At 52.1% G+C, this 16,569-nt stretch overlaps 2 protein-coding genes across 4 annotated transcripts; one reads left to right on the forward strand and one right to left on the reverse strand.

Moving 5' to 3' along the window:
- Positions 1-1,030: 1,030 nt before the first annotated feature.
- On the reverse strand, positions 1,031-8,567 carry recql (RecQ helicase-like). 2 transcript variants are annotated; one of them, XM_030113672.1, is made up of 16 exons: positions 8,486-8,567; positions 6,629-6,678; positions 6,292-6,531; positions 5,978-6,157; positions 5,791-5,897; positions 5,517-5,715; positions 5,185-5,351; positions 4,901-4,982; positions 4,684-4,832; positions 4,388-4,505; positions 4,097-4,235; positions 3,932-4,023; positions 3,644-3,860; positions 2,822-2,942; positions 1,532-1,652; positions 1,031-1,172 (listed from the first exon to the last, which is right to left on the reverse strand). In XM_030113672.1, the coding sequence occupies exons 2-15, from the start codon at positions 6,645-6,647 to the stop codon at positions 1,569-1,571; spliced, it is 1,914 nt and encodes a 637-aa protein (XP_029969532.1). In that variant the 5' UTR covers positions 6,648-6,678; positions 8,486-8,567; the 3' UTR covers positions 1,031-1,172; positions 1,532-1,568. The 2 variants fall into 2 exon arrangements, with proteins under 2 accessions (XP_029969532.1, XP_029969531.1); XM_030113671.1 differs by lacking the exon at positions 8,486-8,567 and adding an exon at positions 7,452-7,672.
- golt1ba (golgi transport 1Ba) lies at positions 7,893-12,080 on the forward strand. 2 transcript variants are annotated; one of them, XM_030113673.1, is made up of 6 exons: positions 7,929-8,137; positions 8,505-8,630; positions 9,377-9,468; positions 9,560-9,738; positions 9,847-9,928; positions 11,629-12,080. In XM_030113673.1, exons 1-6 carry the CDS (start codon positions 8,113-8,115, stop codon positions 11,665-11,667), a joined length of 543 nt encoding a protein of 180 aa, XP_029969533.1. In that variant the 5' UTR covers positions 7,929-8,112; the 3' UTR covers positions 11,668-12,080. The 2 variants fall into 2 exon arrangements, with proteins under 2 accessions (XP_029969534.1, XP_029969533.1); XM_030113674.1 differs by lacking the exon at positions 8,505-8,630 and having other exon boundaries at positions 7,893-8,137.
- Positions 12,081-16,569: the final 4,489 nt, after the last annotated feature.

Here is a 16,569-nt window from a genome sequence, read left to right on the forward strand (position 1 = left end):
GATTAAATACAGCTGATGACTAAACGCTCCTGCAGCTGTTCGGCTCCAGAACCCTGGGAGTCCACGGAGAGGCTGTACACACAGACCCGCCAGCAGGGGGCGCTGCAGGCCAACACAAGTCTCCCAGTGATCCTGACTCCAGCACACCAGAGCCGGTCCGGTCCTGGTCCGGCTGCACGGTGCAGAGAGACGGGGGGTTCTGGGTTGCAGTCCACCCCTGAAGCTCAGTGTGGTTTGCATGTTCTCCCTGGTGTGTCGGTTCCTCTGAGTGTTTTCAGTTTTAACACACGAGCCTGAAGAGCTCCGTCCTGGACTCACTGGTCCAGGTGAGCCGGTCTTAAAGTTCTGGCTGGATCCTGAAGAGAACATCTGCATGGAACAAACACTGAAGCAGCTTTTACAGCTTTTATTGTAATTTGACACCAGGCTCACAGCGAGTCTGCTGCTGCAGTAAAAAACAAAAACACAAACGAATATACAAACATGATGCAGGGGTTTCAATGGCGGGGGGTCACAGTGGGGGGTTACATGGGGCAGTCAGTGGGGGGCTCAGCAGTAGGGGGTGTTATAGTGTGTGGTGTGTGTGTGTGTGTGTGTGTGTGTGTGGGGGGGGGGGTTGCAGGGGGGCGTCAGCGGTGCGGCAGCTTCCTCCTGCTGCTCACCCGGGTCCACAGGCTACGGGCCGTCTGAACCAGCCCCCCCCCGCGGGGCAGCCGCAGGCTCCTCAGAGGCTCCCTGATGCAGGCCAGCACCCCCGGCTCAGGGGGGGGCCCCAGGTGCTCATGGGAAACGTAGTTGATCCTCCGCAGCTGCCGGCTGTAATAGTTCCTGAGGTGGCAGAGCTCCTCGGCCGCCGTGTCCGAGAGGACGGACAGCTGGGAGGGGGAGCTGGACACGGCGGGGGGGTCGGGGTGGGGGGGTCCTCCTCCTGCAGGGCAGCGCCTCCTCCTGGACCTCTGAGGGGTGTCGGCCTTCCGTTTGGACGATCCGTTTGAGACACAGGTGTTGATCTCCACCTGGACCAGGTGCTGCAGGTTCTCCACCCCCCCCTCTGGCGCCCCCCCCTGCTGCTCCCGCCTCCTGCTCCGGTTCCTCTGCTCCTTCAGCACTTTCTGTTTGGGTGGAGGAGTACAGCTGCTCCTCACCCCGACCTCCTCCTCCTCCTGCTCCTCCTGCAACATCAAAAACCCCGTCAGTGAGGAGCCCCCCCCCAAAACCCCCAACCCCCCCAACCGCCCGACAGCACCCCCAGAACACTGAGCTCCTGAAGCCAGTTAGTCAGATGAGATGTTAGCGACTGTTAGCATGCTGTGGACAGCAGAAAGCTAGCTCCTTTCACAGTATATCTTCTTTTTAACCCCCCCCCCGAACCCCCCCCAGTAGGAGGAGCTGCAAGCTGAAACAAACTCCAGATGAAGTGCTGAGCGTCCCCATGCCGTTAGCCTGTTAGCCTGTTAGCTGGAGGATGGAGTGCAGCGTGACGCCCAGATGAAGGTGTAGAGCAGAGTGAGAGGAGAATGAAGGACTGTACTTTGCGGCCGGGCTGTGGGGGGGTGGGGGCGGGGGGGCTACTGCACGGCTGCCTTCGCTTTCTTGGACCTGGGGGCGTCTCCGGCACCTTCCACTGACCTCCGCCCCTCTTTGGCTTTGCCCTGCAGGTCATTAACAACAATCTTTACAAGGGGGGGTTGAGCAGGGTGGAGGGGGAGACCTGACCTCCTGGGAGGGCACCGGGTTCGATCCCGTAAGTCCACTTCCCTTCCTGCAGCTCAGAGTCTGATCAGTCAAGAATCAAGCTGTCCTTCATTAAGACGGATTTCTACTGCTGGAATCATCCCAGCACCTCAGGGCGATCCGGATCAGAGGATCCTGATCTCTGGGAGATCCGGATCAGATCTCTGGGAGATCCGGATCAGATCTCTGGGAAACTCCTGACCCCACCTCCTGCTCTCCGTCAGGTCCTCACTTACCTCCAGGGTTCGTCAGCACAGAAGAGTTCAGAGACACAGAGTTAGAGAGAGTTCAACACAGTCACTGGGAGGACGGAGCACGAGCACACACACACACACACACACACACACACACACACACACACACCACACACACACACACACACACACACACACACACACACACACACACACCACACACACACACACACACACACACACACACACACACACACACACACACACACACACACACACACACACACACACACACACACACACACACACACACACAGTCTCGTATTTCTATCCTTGTGGGGACCTTCCATTGACTCCCATTCATGTCTAGCCCCTAACCCTGACCCTTACCCTAACCCTAACCCACACCACAACAAAGCCTAACCCTAAAGAAATGTTTTTGCACTTTTACTTTTTTCAGTAACAACAACATGGTCAAGAAAACACTGTTTCTCCTACTTAGGACCGGAAAAAGGTCCCCACAAGGCACGTCGTTCCACGTTTTGCTATCCTTGTGGGGACATTTGGCCCCGACAAGGATAGAAATACAAGAACGCACACGCACACGCACACGCACACACACACACAGTTTTGTTTTTCAACAGTGGAGAAAAAACTTCACCTTAATCTATACATTTCAAAATGATAATTAATAAAAGGTAAGTAGAGAAGAAGAGAGGCTGATGAGGATGAGGAAGAGGAGGAGCTTTAAAATCTGAGACTGGAGGTTATTACTGAACACTGAACGATCAGACTAGGGTTCATTCAGGAGGAGGAGGAGGAGGAGGAGGAGGAGGAAGAGGAGGGGGAGGGGGAGGAGGAGGAGGAGGAGGAGGAGGAGCAGCAGGACTCGCCTGAGCGGAGCTGGTCTTCATCTTCATGCTGACGGTGTGATCAGGGTTCTTCAGCAGAGCAGCTTTCCGTCCCAGCTTCAGGTAGAAGTGTGTGGTGTAGGGAGTGAAGCTGAAGTCCTCTCTGCACACACACACACACACACACACACACACACACACACACACACACACACACACACACACACACACACACCACACACACACACACACACACACACACACACACACACACACACACACACACACACACACACACACACACACACACACACACACACACACACACACACACGAGATAACTAGTTCAGATTAACTACTGAGGTGACTAGTAGCAGGCATCATGACTGTTAACCAACACACAGACCTCTGTTTCTCAGAGGGGACAGTTGTTCTTGGTGGGTTTTTCTGTTTGGAGGGGGGGGCAGTTCTTCCAGGTTTTTAGTTATCTTGGTGGTTTTATGGCGGTTAAAGTGGTTTATAGCAGTTTACAGTGGTTTTGGTAGTTTTCAGTGGTGTTGATGGTTTTGGGAATATACAGTGGTTTTGGTAGTTTTTAGTGGTTTTGGTAGTTTACAGTGGTTTGAGTAGTTTTTGGTAGTTTTCAGTGGTGTTGGTAGTTTTTAGTAGTTTACAGTGGTTTGGTGGTTTTGGTAGTTTACAGTGCTGTTGGTAGTTTACGGTGGTTTTGGTTGTTTTGGTTGTTTTTGGTAGTTTACGGTGGTTTTGGTGGTTTTGATCGCTCCACCTGCCCTTCAGGAGTGCATCTGGATGTAAAGCTGGAGTGAAATCCGTGCCGAGGTGTTCAGGGACGGTCAGACTGACTTGAGGTATCCGTCCAGCAGCAGGCGGACGACCACGGCTTCGGCCTGGACCCGGGACAGCGTGGTGGTCTCTGTCATCTTCCTGTGCTTGGCGGGGCCCCTCCCCATCCAGGCCTCCACCAGCTTCAGCGGGGTCAGCTTCTCCTCCGAGGACGCCGCCAGCTCCAGGATCCGGATCAGCTGCCGGGCGTGTCTGCTGATGTCCAGGCTGGAGGACTCTGGAAAGACATCATGGCCGACTCAGACCGGCGCGGCACGGCCCACCGACCTCCGGCAGAACCCGGCGCACCTTCGGCGTGTCGGCAGGTGTCGCACATCCCGCCGCAGTCCCGGTCGTCCCACACCTCGTCGAAGTGGACCGCCATGAGGGACCGCCGGCACCTTCACAGGGCAGACGTGACTCGGACTGCGGTTCCCTCCAGGGGCCCCGGGGGGCGCCGCGGCCGAGCGTTACCTGTCCACATTCTGGCAGTACTCCACCATCTGCAGCAGCTTCTGCTGGCCCACGTTCTCCATCACCACCATGGTGCTGATCCGGAAGATGTCGGCGAAGCCGAAGTAGACGATGCAGTCGGCCGGACGGTCGTCCCGGCCTGAGGACACCGGGACAAGCGAGAGACTCCGTCAGACACCGGGAACACCGTCACCGTCACGCCAGCGCCGGAGGACAAGGAGGAAACTGTCACTGGAGACTGATCCGTCCGATCCTGATCATCCAGATCACACTCCTGCTCAGCGCCAGTACCTGCTCGCCCACTCTCCTGGTAGTAGTTCTCGATGGACTTGCTGATGGAGTGGTGGATCACAAACCGGACGTCCGGCTTGTCGATGCCCATGCCGAAGGCCACGGTGGCGACCACCACCTGCAGGAGCAGAGAACGCAAACGCTGTCGATGTCATTTCTGTAAGAACCCCATCATCGACTGAACTCTGCCTGTAGTTGATCGGGTGTGTTTGAACCAAAACTCCTCCTGCTCCACCCAGAGGATCCGAGGGTCCTGTCGGTCGGTCCGATCTCAGGAGTCTCTGAACCAGACCCACCTGGATCTTGTTGGCGGTCCACCGGCGGTGCACCCGGGATTTGTCCTCGGGGCTCATGTTGGCGTGGTAGGGGTACGCCACGATGTTCCTCTTCTGGAGTTCGGAAGACACCGTCTCCGCGTCCTTCTGGGAGAAGACGTAGACGATGCCTGCGGGACGAAGCCACAGGTCGGACACGGCGCCGCACCGACAGACCGCCGCTTCACGGAGACGCTACCTGACTGGTCCTGGTACCGAGTCCGGATCAGAGAGCTGAGGTCCGCCATGGAGGCGTCGCTGTCGGGGTCTTTCTGTCGAACCTGAGGGGACAGACGTGGCTGTGAGGGACGAGACGGGAGGTTCCTGATCTCCAGAGACCAGGTTCACCACAACCAGCTTCACGTCAGACCCTGATGGAGCCAGACGTGTCAGACCGGCGCTCAGCGGCTTCAAGAGCCAGCAGCCGAAAACCTAATGAGTCCCCGAGCGCATCTGAGGTGTGTGTGTGGTTGCCGCGGTTACCTGGTAGTACAGGTTGGTGCGGTTGAAGGAGGCGGTGATGGTGATTGGCTGAGGCACACACAGGATCTTCTGGCAGTCCTGCAGGACGCTGCTGGTTGCCGTGGCGGTGAGGCCGAGCAGGGGGGCCGAGGGGAACTGCCTCTTCAGGATGCCCAGCAGCTTGTAGTCTGCACACACACACACACACACAGACACACACACGCAGACACACACACACACACACACACACTGCTGCACTGCATCAGGTGAACAGGTGTACAGAACCAGCAGCCCCTCTACGACCCCTCAGGGCCCCCTCCAGAGGCCGGCCCCGGCCTGGAGGGCCTGCTGACCTGGCCTGAAGTCGTGGCCCCACTGGCTGCAGCAGTGCACCTCGTCCACGGCGATGCGGGCCAGCAGGCCGGCCTGGTAGGCCTTCTCCAGACGGGACATCAGCAGCTTGCTCTTGGCGATCTTCTCCGGAGTCACGTAGAGCAGCTTGAAGGGGGACTGCTGATCCGTCATCCCGGCCATGATGGTTTTAGCGTCCGCCTGGCGGCAGAAACACAGCGAGCGTCAGGAGGACCCGGACCCGGACCTCCAGCAGGGCCGGATCGGAGCCGTTACCCTGCTGCTGGACGCGTTCAGGAACACGGCCGGCACGTCCATCGACTTCAGGCTCATGATCTGATCCTCCATCAGGGACACCAGCGGGGTGACGACCAGCGTGAACCCTGAGCGAGGGACGCAGGACAGACGGCTGTGAGCGCAGGGAGGGACAGGGACGGCCCCGGCCCTGACCTCTGACCTGTACCTTTAGAGCAGACCGCGGGCAGCTGGTAGCACAGGCTCTTGCCCCGCCCCGTGGGCATGACCAGGAAGACATCCCGGCCCGCCAGCGTCAGGTTGATGGCTCGGAGCTGCAGGGGCCGGAACTTCTGGATGTGGAAGGAGTCCTTCAGGTGCTGCTCCACGTCGGCAGACCAGGGGAAGTCTGGAGGACATTCAGGAGAGACGGAGTGTGAACCAACAGCTCTGACCACAGAGAGCTCCGCTTCCACGCAGCCCTGGACCGGCTCCAGGGTTTCCTCCGCTCCGGACGGTCGGGGTTGTGGAGGCGTTTGGTACCTGTGGAGTCATAGCGTTTCAGGTCCTCTTTGCTCAAGGCGGATTCAGAGGTGGATGACTTTACAGATGAGGATGATGAGGATGAGGACGAAGGCTGCGCGGCGTCGCAGGCCTCCTCCAGCCGCCGCAGCAGAACGTTCCTTCGAGAACTCAGCTCGCCCTGCTTCTTCAGGAGCTCGGAGATCTGCAACTCCACCAGCTCCAGCTCCGCCTCCACCGAGTCCAGCTCCGCCTGCACGTCTGCACACAGAGCACACGGCGGAGCAGCCGCCCCGCATGATGCTGCCGCCGCCCTGCTTCGTCCTGCTAAGCTAACGGTCAGAGCCGCGGCACTCACCACTGGTCCCACCGTCCATGTCTGATTCCCTCAGAGCGAGCCGCTGCTTCCTGTGAGAGAGGTGAATGTAATCTGATTACTTCTGCTTCATCACATCTCCCACGATTGGCCGGGTTCTCTCAGCTCCAGGTCGGAATCAATCATTGTAAACGACTGTATTGATTTATTCTGAATAGACTGAGCACTATCGGCTGAAATAAATGTTGAAGCTTCAGTCTGAGACTGGATCATTTATATGTTTATTAATTAAGTATAAATCATAAAGTATTTCACTGTTAGGACTTTACTGTGAAATTCACCATTTGTACTGTTTCACTGGTTTCACATTTAGATGTTTAGAACTGATAACATTCATATTATTTTAAAGAGAAATGGTTTCATCAGGCAAAAGATGATTTTTTCCCGTAAATCAAAACATGAAAGTGTAAATTTAGAAAGGTGTGACAAAGCTGTGCTTTCACAGTTTACCGTATTAATAATGAAACTAATCAGTAAATCAGCATTAATCAATAATCCCAACTTCATAAAAGCTGTGAGGAATGCAAAAGTTACAGAAAGTGTTTAAACGGGACGGAAGATCGTCCTTAAAACATTTAAAATGCACTACAATAAACCATAAAGAAGCTAACAGTGTCTGCAGGTTATTGATTAGCACTGTTAGCATCCTGTTAGCTTCACAGCACGAGTTTCATTCAGCTTTAAGCACAAAGTTTCCCTCCAAGCTCAGAAAACTGCCTCTGACTCAAACCCGGAAGTAAATCTGGTCAAGTTCAGCAGAAACAATAGTTCTAGAAGCGAAGAAAGAAGAAAGTCGATCACGAACCATCAGTTATTCAGTTTCCTGCTGCTCCGAGTCCACTCACTGTTACTATGACACAGAGGACGCAGAGTGCCCTGAGCGCTGTCTGACAGGAGGGGGTAGTAACCCTGAGCGCCCGCTCATAAAGGGAAGTGGAGCCCTGAACGCTGTCTGACAGAGGGGTAGAGAACCCTGAGCGCTGCCTGATAGGGGGCGGGGTGCGATTGAGAATGAGCCTGAAAACCTTTGAACTCCAGTTGTGATCGGGCTCTGACAGCGTGACATCACTCTGCCTGACAGCACAAACTCAGGAAACCTTAACCCATATCCCCTGTGATGCGTTCAAGAACCAAACACTTAGGAAAGACATCCTTTACATGTCTGCATGGGCATCTTTAACAAGTCGCAGTTTGTCCTTTTTTTTATGGAAAAACACGCCGCATGGTGGTTACTCGGGATGCGATGGGCCCCGTTCAGCAGCCAAGCGAGGGGTTTATGTGTCCTCGTGACAATTGAAAACAGTTGTAAGCCTTGAACGCAGCACGGCCATGTCCCGGAAGCAGAGCGGTGTGTGTCCCGGAGAGACGTGGCTGTTTCTGCAGAGACATCTGTCTCCTGACCGAGAGGACCGCACCGTCCGCCCGGCTTCTCCCGCTCTCTGCCCGCCTGCTCCTCCACCTCCACGATGATTTCTCTCACGGATTCACAGAGTAAGTGTCGGTTTTAGCGGCGCCGCCGCTGCTAGCAGCAGCTAGCATGGGGAGCTAGCAGGGCTAGCTGCAGCTGTCAGCCATCCGGACCACAACAAACTGCTTCTTCTCCACACTGGCCCTCAGAGGCTGGGAGCGGGGCGACGCGGGGCTGCTGTGGCAGAGCAGCCCAGGAAACCCTGCCTTCGGATCAATGAAGAGTTTCCAGTCGTGATCAGATTTCACTCAGCTCATACCGATACAGCAACATGATCTACGTCTGACACGTTTCTGCTAAAATGAAGTTATATTGATCGATCAGATACTCTCTGTTTAGAGTATCTGAATTCATAGTGCATAATCTCTCACAGTGGTTATTCTCTGCCAGCTCTCCTTCCTGGTTCCTGCTGCTTTAGTCCTGGAGATCTGCTCCTCAGCTGCATTGCTCTTTGGGATTTCTCCGTGTTTGTGATTGGTCAGATTCTGCAGACGCCGCCCCTTTTTATGTGCACAGGTACTGATCACCCTTGGGGACATTTATATGTCTAGTACCAGTACCAATCCCAGTCTAGCAGCTCTCAGTGTGAGTCCAGTGTCAGACAGTTGTGTGTTCCCCTTAGAGCCCTCCAAAACAACACTGCAGTTTGCCTGCAGGCCACTAGGTAGTGCTGTCTTCTTCTTCTTCTTCTTCTTCTTCTTCTTCTTCTTCTTCTTCTAATGATTTCCGGCAGGCTGTATGCTTGTTTAGCGCAATGCTGCCCCTTCAGGTTAAGTAGTAAACATCAGTTCATACTTTAGATTCTGGAGTCGAGGTTGGTGGCTCGCAAAAACTTAATCACAGCATTGTCTATCAAGCAGAAAATAACGATTTAAAAGAAAAGACTGTTATTCCAAAAAGTGATAGTTCTTTATATAAAGCCACACTGTAACACACACAAGAAAATAATACACGGATAACGGTTTCAGCTTCCCCACACTGACACAAGCCACTCTGATGCGTTCCTAATATTAGGTAGTGCTGTGTTTTGGCTCACAGTCTAAATAGTTGAAAACCTCTTGATTGATCCCAACCCTTCATCAGGAATGTTCTCCACGTATGCAGACGATGCAGTAGTTCTACCATTTTAGTTTGGTTTATTGCTCCTTTATGGTTTAACCACTGCTGCAACACATCACTTCTGTCTTCTGACCTCCACCCCCCTCTGACCTCCTCTGACCTCCACCCTCAGCTGACGCTGCGGTTGTGTTTCCTCCCTGCAGAGATCGGAATGGGGCTGACGGGCTTCGGCGTGTTCTTCCTCTTCTTCGGGATGATCCTGTTCTTCGACAAGGCCCTGCTGGCCATCGGGAACGTGAGTCCTGCAGCTGCTCCAGATGTCCTCTGGAATGCCTGAGATCCCACTGCCACTGACCCGGTCTCCGCCGCTCCCGGTTCTCCTGCAGATCCTGTTTGTGGCCGGACTGTCCTTCGTCATCGGACTGGAGCGGACCTTCCGCTTCTTCTTCCAGAAGCACAAGATGAAGGCCACCAGCTTCTTCCTGGGGGGCGTGCTGGTGGTTCTGATTGGCTGGCCCATCGTCGGCGTGGTGCTGGAGATCTACGGCTTCTTCCTGCTGTTCAGGTACGCCTCCACAGGAACGCCGTGCAGAGGCGTCCACCTGGAGAACGTTCACCACACTGTGCTGGTCCAGCGGTAACGGTTCCGGTGTTTCTCCGGTCTGTGCTTCAGGGGCTTCTTCCCGGTGGTGGTGGGCTTCATCAGGAGAATACCAGTGCTGGGCTCCATCCTCAACCTGCCCTTCATCAGCGCCGTGAGTATGAAGCTCTGCTGGGTTCCTGCAGCATGCCTCATTGATCACCCTGCTGGAAACACCCTGACAGCAGCATGTGGACCACACACCGGGGTCCGAGTCCAGTCCGGAGCGTCCGGCACCATGCTGTGGCAGCGTTAGCTCAGTGGCTAACAGACAGGCTGGTTCATAGCGTAGCTGCGTTAGTGCTGTTAGCTCAATGGCTAACAGCATGCTGGTCCATGCTGTAGCTGCGTTAGCGGTGTTAGCTCAGTCACTAATAGACATGCTGGACGAAAGCATAGCTCATTAGTGCCGTTATCTCTGTGGCTAATAGACATGGTGGTCCAAAGAGCAGCTGCGCTAGCACCATTAGCTGAGTGGCTGACAAACATGCTAGTCCTTTGCGTAGCTTTGTTAGCGCCATGACCTCAGCGCCTATCAGACATGCTGGTCCATAGCATAGTTGCATTAGTTCTGTTAGCTCAGTGGCTAACAGACGTGTAGGTTCATGCTGTAGTTCACGTTAGTTCCGTTAGCTGAGTGGCTAACAGACATGCTGGTCCATAGCATATCTGCGCTAGCACAGTGAGCTCAGTGGCTAACAGACATGCTGGTTCATGCTGTAGCAATGTTAGTTCCGTTAGCTGAGTGGTTTAAAGACATGCTGGTTCATGCTGTAGCGGCATTTGTTCTGTTAGCTCAGTGGCTAACTGGCATGCTGCTCCATGCTGTGGCGGCGTCAGTGCTGTTAGCTCACTGGCTAACACACATGCTGTTGGTGGGCAGTGGTGTTTTGAGGTGAATGTCTCTCTGTGTGTCTCCATTGTGTTTTATTTTGTTTTTTTCTTACGAAGCCTTCGTAAGGCTCTGAGGACAATCAGCAGTCGTGGTCAGTCACTGCCGATTTTCCCCATTTTTCCCTTTTGCATGCTAACATCACTAACACACCGTCGACACACACTCCGGTCACGTCATGCTCCGACCTCATGGAATGATGGGACTTCAGAGGCTCACACCTCGGGGACGTTAACAGTCCGGTCACCAAACGGGGACAAAGTTTGACGGCATCAGGAGAACCGGCAGTCCAGAGACTCTCAGGTCGTCACAATTCCATCAGGCAGTCCGTTTAAAACATGCTGGTCGACAGGAACTGACACTCAGCCACAGACGGACAGGATCACTGACACTCTCCACCTGTCCTCACACTTTTCCCAACCTCACCTTTGTTTTTCTTTTATATATTTGTTTCTTTTCTGTTATTTAAACCTCCCGTTGGATCAAATGTCAGAGAAAATGAGCCAATCAGAGGCCATCCTAGATGGGTGGGTACCACATGGTATCTCTCCACCAATCATATTGCTCGTTACAAAATGACAAAGAGAGACGGGATTCATTTTACTTATGGCTTGACGCATCGCAGCCTCAGACAGTGAGAATGGGAGACATCTCAGTCCAGATGTGTAGATCGGCTTTGGGCTTGCCGTCACCGAATTTTCAGGCCGTCTTGCGAAAATCAGCCGTCCAACAGACGGGTGGACGGCTCACTGCTGTCCCCGTCACTGTGCATGCTGTCCTGTTGCTAATCTGTAGAAAGCCGGTTTGCAGCCATCATGACGTCACATCTCATCCTTTCCGTCCAATTCTGTCCCCCCGTCCGACCCCACCCCCCACCCCCCACCCCCGGCCACCGCCCTCACACAGTGTGTCTTGTCTTTCAGTACGTGGATAAGGCGGGGGAGAGCAACACCATGGTGTAGCAGAGCCTGTGGGTGCTCCGCTGTGACGGCTGCCCCCCCCCCCCGCAGTGGCTTTACAGACGCCCGTGTCCCACGGCGCCGATGGCAAACGTCCCCGTTCATTGCGCCGGCAGGCCAAGACTGTTTCCTGTTGGCCGGCGCCGCCAGAGTCTGAACCTCAGGACGGGCTCCCAAAGTCACGACTACAAACCTTTCCACCACTACCGGCCCCCCAGCCAGGGACGAGGAAGACGAGGAGCCCTGAGCCATCGGCTGGAGGAGGAGCGCCACACGCTGCCATGTTTCTGTGCTTTAACTTTATCTGGATGAAAGCTTTTGGGTCTGTGTGCACTTCCTGTCTGTCTCCTCTGTTACCTGTTCTCTCTGTTTACAGTTGGCTTCAAGTGCTTCAGTATAAATTATTTTTTAAACGACCTGTGATTGAGTCCCTGCTTCAGGATCTTATTTCTTGGGTTTTTGTTTTTTTTTGCTCTTTTTTTTTTTTTCAAATGGAAACCTTCTGAACACCCGATTAGCAAACGCCTTCCAGAACATGTACCATGCTGCTCCACCTCGTGGCTCCAGAGCTCTGAAGCCTGGATTCACTCCAGCTGTCGCCACATCGACAGAGATGTTAGCATTAGCATTAGCATGAGCCGCTCCATCAGGGAATACCTGCAGGAACACCAGTCACTGAAATCTTAGTTTCATGAATTGTTTTTACTGCTGTCACGATGATTTTTTTTTTATATAATTGCAATCATTCACATTATTTATAATCAAGCTTCAAGTGAAGAATGTAATCCTAACTCAGGTAGACTGCACAGGGGAGAGAAACCCAGAATGTCCCAACGACGGTAAGAACACTTATCGTCTATTTCTTTTCTGTGAGCCAATTGTACAGCCGTTCATGAGTTAATTGTGATTCAAACAATTATTTCAACTTCCCGGGACCTTCCTAAACTAAAAAATATTTACAAGATAAAAGCACTCCAGGTAAGACAAGAGTGTGGTTTCATGGTGTTCTTAATTCGGAATTGGTTTATTCTAAATCAAGCAATTCAGAATAATATTCATGATCTTAGTGTTTACATGGGAAAAAACAAAGGGTTAATTTCTCTCTCACTCCGGGGTCTGTGAAGCGTTCTGATTGGACAGAGCGGCCGTGACGTAATGACGTCTTCCGGAAGAAAACAGCGTTTATCTCGTCTTTCTTTCTTTCTTTGACGCTGCAGCTTTGGAAATGTCGTCGTTGTTAAGCGCCGGTCGATCCGCTCATTTTATTGTATCCAGTTCTTCCAAAACTGCCATGAAATGAATCGTCTCTGTCAGTACCTGAGTCGAACCGCGGGCCGCCATCTTGGAAAATGGTGTCATCACGTTGGAGCATGCGCAGAACGATCAGAATAAAGTATCAAATCATTTTACAGCGGAATTAGGCTTTATTCAGATGTACAGAGAAAAAAAAGTCCCAATGAACACACTGAGTGTACTTTCAGCTCCAAAACAAACAGCTGAAATTCCTAAAATCGAATTGAATGTGTGTTTTTATTAATAATATTTATTTGATGAAGTCTATAAAATTTTAACCAAAATATTGAATCCATATTTTGTGGAACTTGTTAAATTCAGAATAAACTCATTAATTTTTTTCTGTGATTTATGGAACGTTTTAATGAACAAACTCAGATTTTCAGCTTACAGTGTTTGGACAGGGCCTGTAATTGCACGCCTGCCTCTTTCGGTGCAGGTTTTGAGACTGTTACTGATCATCAACAAAACATTTTTCAACTGTTGAGTAGAAGAACTGCAGTTTTACATTTCATCCATGATGTAGAAACTTTTTTTTCTGTTTTTGTTTATTCAGAATGTTTTAATTTTTTTCAATTTTTGGAATTAATTTACTTCTAAAATTGTTTTCGTTTTAATTAAAGGAAATTTCAGTTCAACTGTTATTCTGATTGTGGGAATTTTAAATGGAAGACTTGCACAAAGAAAAATATTTTGAGAGAGAGAAAATCCTAAGTTATGTTTAAATTTTTACCTGTTACTTTTTCAATTAAAACTAAAAGAAATATGGAGAGATTTTAAGTAATTCTTCTAGGCTGAGCCATTTGTAAAGGATTTAAAGCTGATTTATTCCGTTTTGCACAAACAAACAGAAAACATTGTTTTATTGAAGTTTTTCCACAGGATTCGGTTAAAATAAAAAAAGATATTTAAACTGTAAACACCTTTAATTGTTTATGAAAAAATGAATTGTTTTTTAAGAGTGTAGTTGGATTTCAAATGTCTGGTTTTTGGTGAATTGACAGATTTTATTATCATTAATGGATTTAAAATCAGTGAAACCAAACAACTTCAACCCGAAGGACCAGGGACGAGACCCTCCCGGTCCAACACTTGGCGATCAGTGATGAGTTCATTGGTTGCTATGAAGACCAAAGTGGATAATAGTGTCTTTTTGTCTTTTGGTTAAAATGACCAAAACTGATTGATTGAAAGTGTGTTAAATGTGATGTGAAATTCACTCATTATATTAATTCTGTCCTTTATCCACTCAGCTGCATCGAACGTCTTGGGATCATTAAAACGTCTCTGACTCTCCAGTGAAAATCCAGCAGCAGAGCGTATTTTATCGGTGGGTGATAAACTGCTGCAGAACTGGAGAACATCACTAGTTAACGATGCAAGATGTGGGTTAATGACACAGCAGTGAAAGACCAGGTGGAGTTAAACCACTGTTCTCCTGAGAGCTGAGCTGAAGCAGCAGAGAGCAGAAAGCACGATTTAAGACAGAGAAACCACCATGAGTGAAAATGTATGAATGAAATCAACACGCACAAACACAAGACCGGAGGTTTTAAAACGTTATTATACTTTCATTACAGTTTATTTTCATCTAAAGTTGAGTATTGGCTGAGTATACTTTGACTTTTTATGTATTAGCCAAGTAGCCTGTTCTTATTGAATCTGGTATGGTTCTCCAGCACCCCCCCCCCCCCCCCCCCCCCGTCTTTTTACCTTAAGTCCTATCTTTTACCATTTCCTGTTTCCTGTTTCCTGTGTCCTGTAGCATTAAACTCCTCATTATTTCCTTTTTCTGTGCTTCATCCTGAGCTTGATCTAATGAGAGGAATTGAACCTGCGTCCCCCTTTCTTTCCTGTGTCTCAGTCCGGTCTACGTCTTCCATCTGTTTGTCTCTTGCTGTTGGATTTTGTCCTCACCCGTCCGGCCTGTCCTCATGTCCACTTTTTGTTGGTCTTTATATCTCTAATTGTCTTCATGTGTCTCTTTTGTCCTCCCCCTGTCCTGGTCCTCAAACCCCCATGTCCTGGACCAGGACAGGGGGCTTTGATAGATAGACAGATAGACAGTGCTCCTCCCCGACCTGCCACCTCCCCCCCGACCTGCCACCTTAAAGTGGTGGGGGAGTTTGAGTGCCCACGTGATCCCAGCTCAACTCCCATCCCATCCCATCCCAACTCCCACCTCCGAGAGAGCTTCTCTCACGTCCCGAGGGAGGCTGGGGACATGGAGTCCCAGTGGACCATGTTCTCCACCTCCATTGTCGAAGCAGCTGCCCGGAGCTGTGGTCGTAAGGTCTCCGGTGCCTGTCGTGGTGGCAACCCCCGAACCCGGTGGTGGACGCCGGAGGTGAGGGCTGCCATCAAGCTGAAGAAGGAGTCCTGTCGAGCCTTGTTGGCTCACGGGACTCCAGAAGCAGCTGACGGGTACCGGCAGGCCAAGCGAACTGCAGCCCGAGTGGTTGTGGAGGCAAAAACTCGAGTCTGGGAGGAGTTCAGGAGGCCATGGAGGAAGACTATCGGTCGGCCTCGAAGAAATTCTGGCAAACCGTCCAGTGCCTCAGGAGGGGAAAGCAGGTCTCCGCCAACGCTGTTTACAGTGGAGGTGGAGCTGCTGACCTCAACTGGGGATATTGTTGGACGGTGGAAGGAATACTTCAAGGACCTCCTCAATCCCGTCGCCACATCTTCCATGGAGGAAGCAGAGCCTGAGGTCTCAGAGGTGGACTGAGGTCCCAGAGGTGGACTGAGGTCTCAGAGGTGGACTCGTCCATCACCCAAGCCGAAGTCACCGAGGTGGTCGGTAAGCTCCTCGGTGGCAAGGCACCGGGGGTGGACGAGATTCGCCCTGAGTGTCTCAAGTCTCTGGATGTGCAGGGACTGTCTTGGTTGACACGTCTCTGCAACATCGCGTGGCAGTCGGGGACGGTGCCTCTGGACTGGCAGACCGGGGTGGTGGTCCCCCTGTTTAAAAAGGGGGACCGGAGGGTGTGCTCCAACTATAGGGGGGTCACACTCCTCAGCCTCCCTGGGAAAGTCTATTCCAGGGTGCTGGAGAGGAGGATCCAACCGATAGTCGAACCTCGGATCCAGGAGGAACAATGCAGTTTTCGTCCTGGTCGTGGAACAGTGGACCAGCTCTACACCCTCCATAGGGTGCTCGAGGGGTCGTGGGAGTTCGCCCAACCAGTCCACATGTGTTTTGTGGACTTGGAGAAGGCGTTCGACCGCGTCCCTCGTGGTGTCTTGTGGGGGGTGCTCCGGGAATACGGAGTCCGGGGCCCCCTGTTAAGGGCCGTCCGTTCTCTGTATGACCGGAGTAGGAGCCTGGTCCGCATTGCCGGCAGTAAGTCGGACCTGTTCCCGGTGCATGTTGGACTCCGGCAGGGCTGCCCTTTGTCACCGGTTCTGTTCATTACTTTTATGGACAGAATTTCTAGGTGCAGCCAGGGGCCGGAGGGGGTCCGGTTCGGGGACCACAGGATTTCATCTCTGCTTTTTGCAGATGATGTTGTCCTGTTGGCTTCATCGAACCCGGACCTACAGCATGCACTGGGGCGGTTCACAGCCGAGTGTGAAGCTACAGGAATGAGGATCAGCACCTCCAAATCCGAG

Source organism: Salarias fasciatus, chromosome 17 (genome assembly GCF_902148845.1).
Source record: "Salarias fasciatus chromosome 17, fSalaFa1.1, whole genome shotgun sequence".
NCBI lineage: Eukaryota > Metazoa > Chordata > Actinopteri > Blenniiformes > Blenniidae > Salarias > Salarias fasciatus.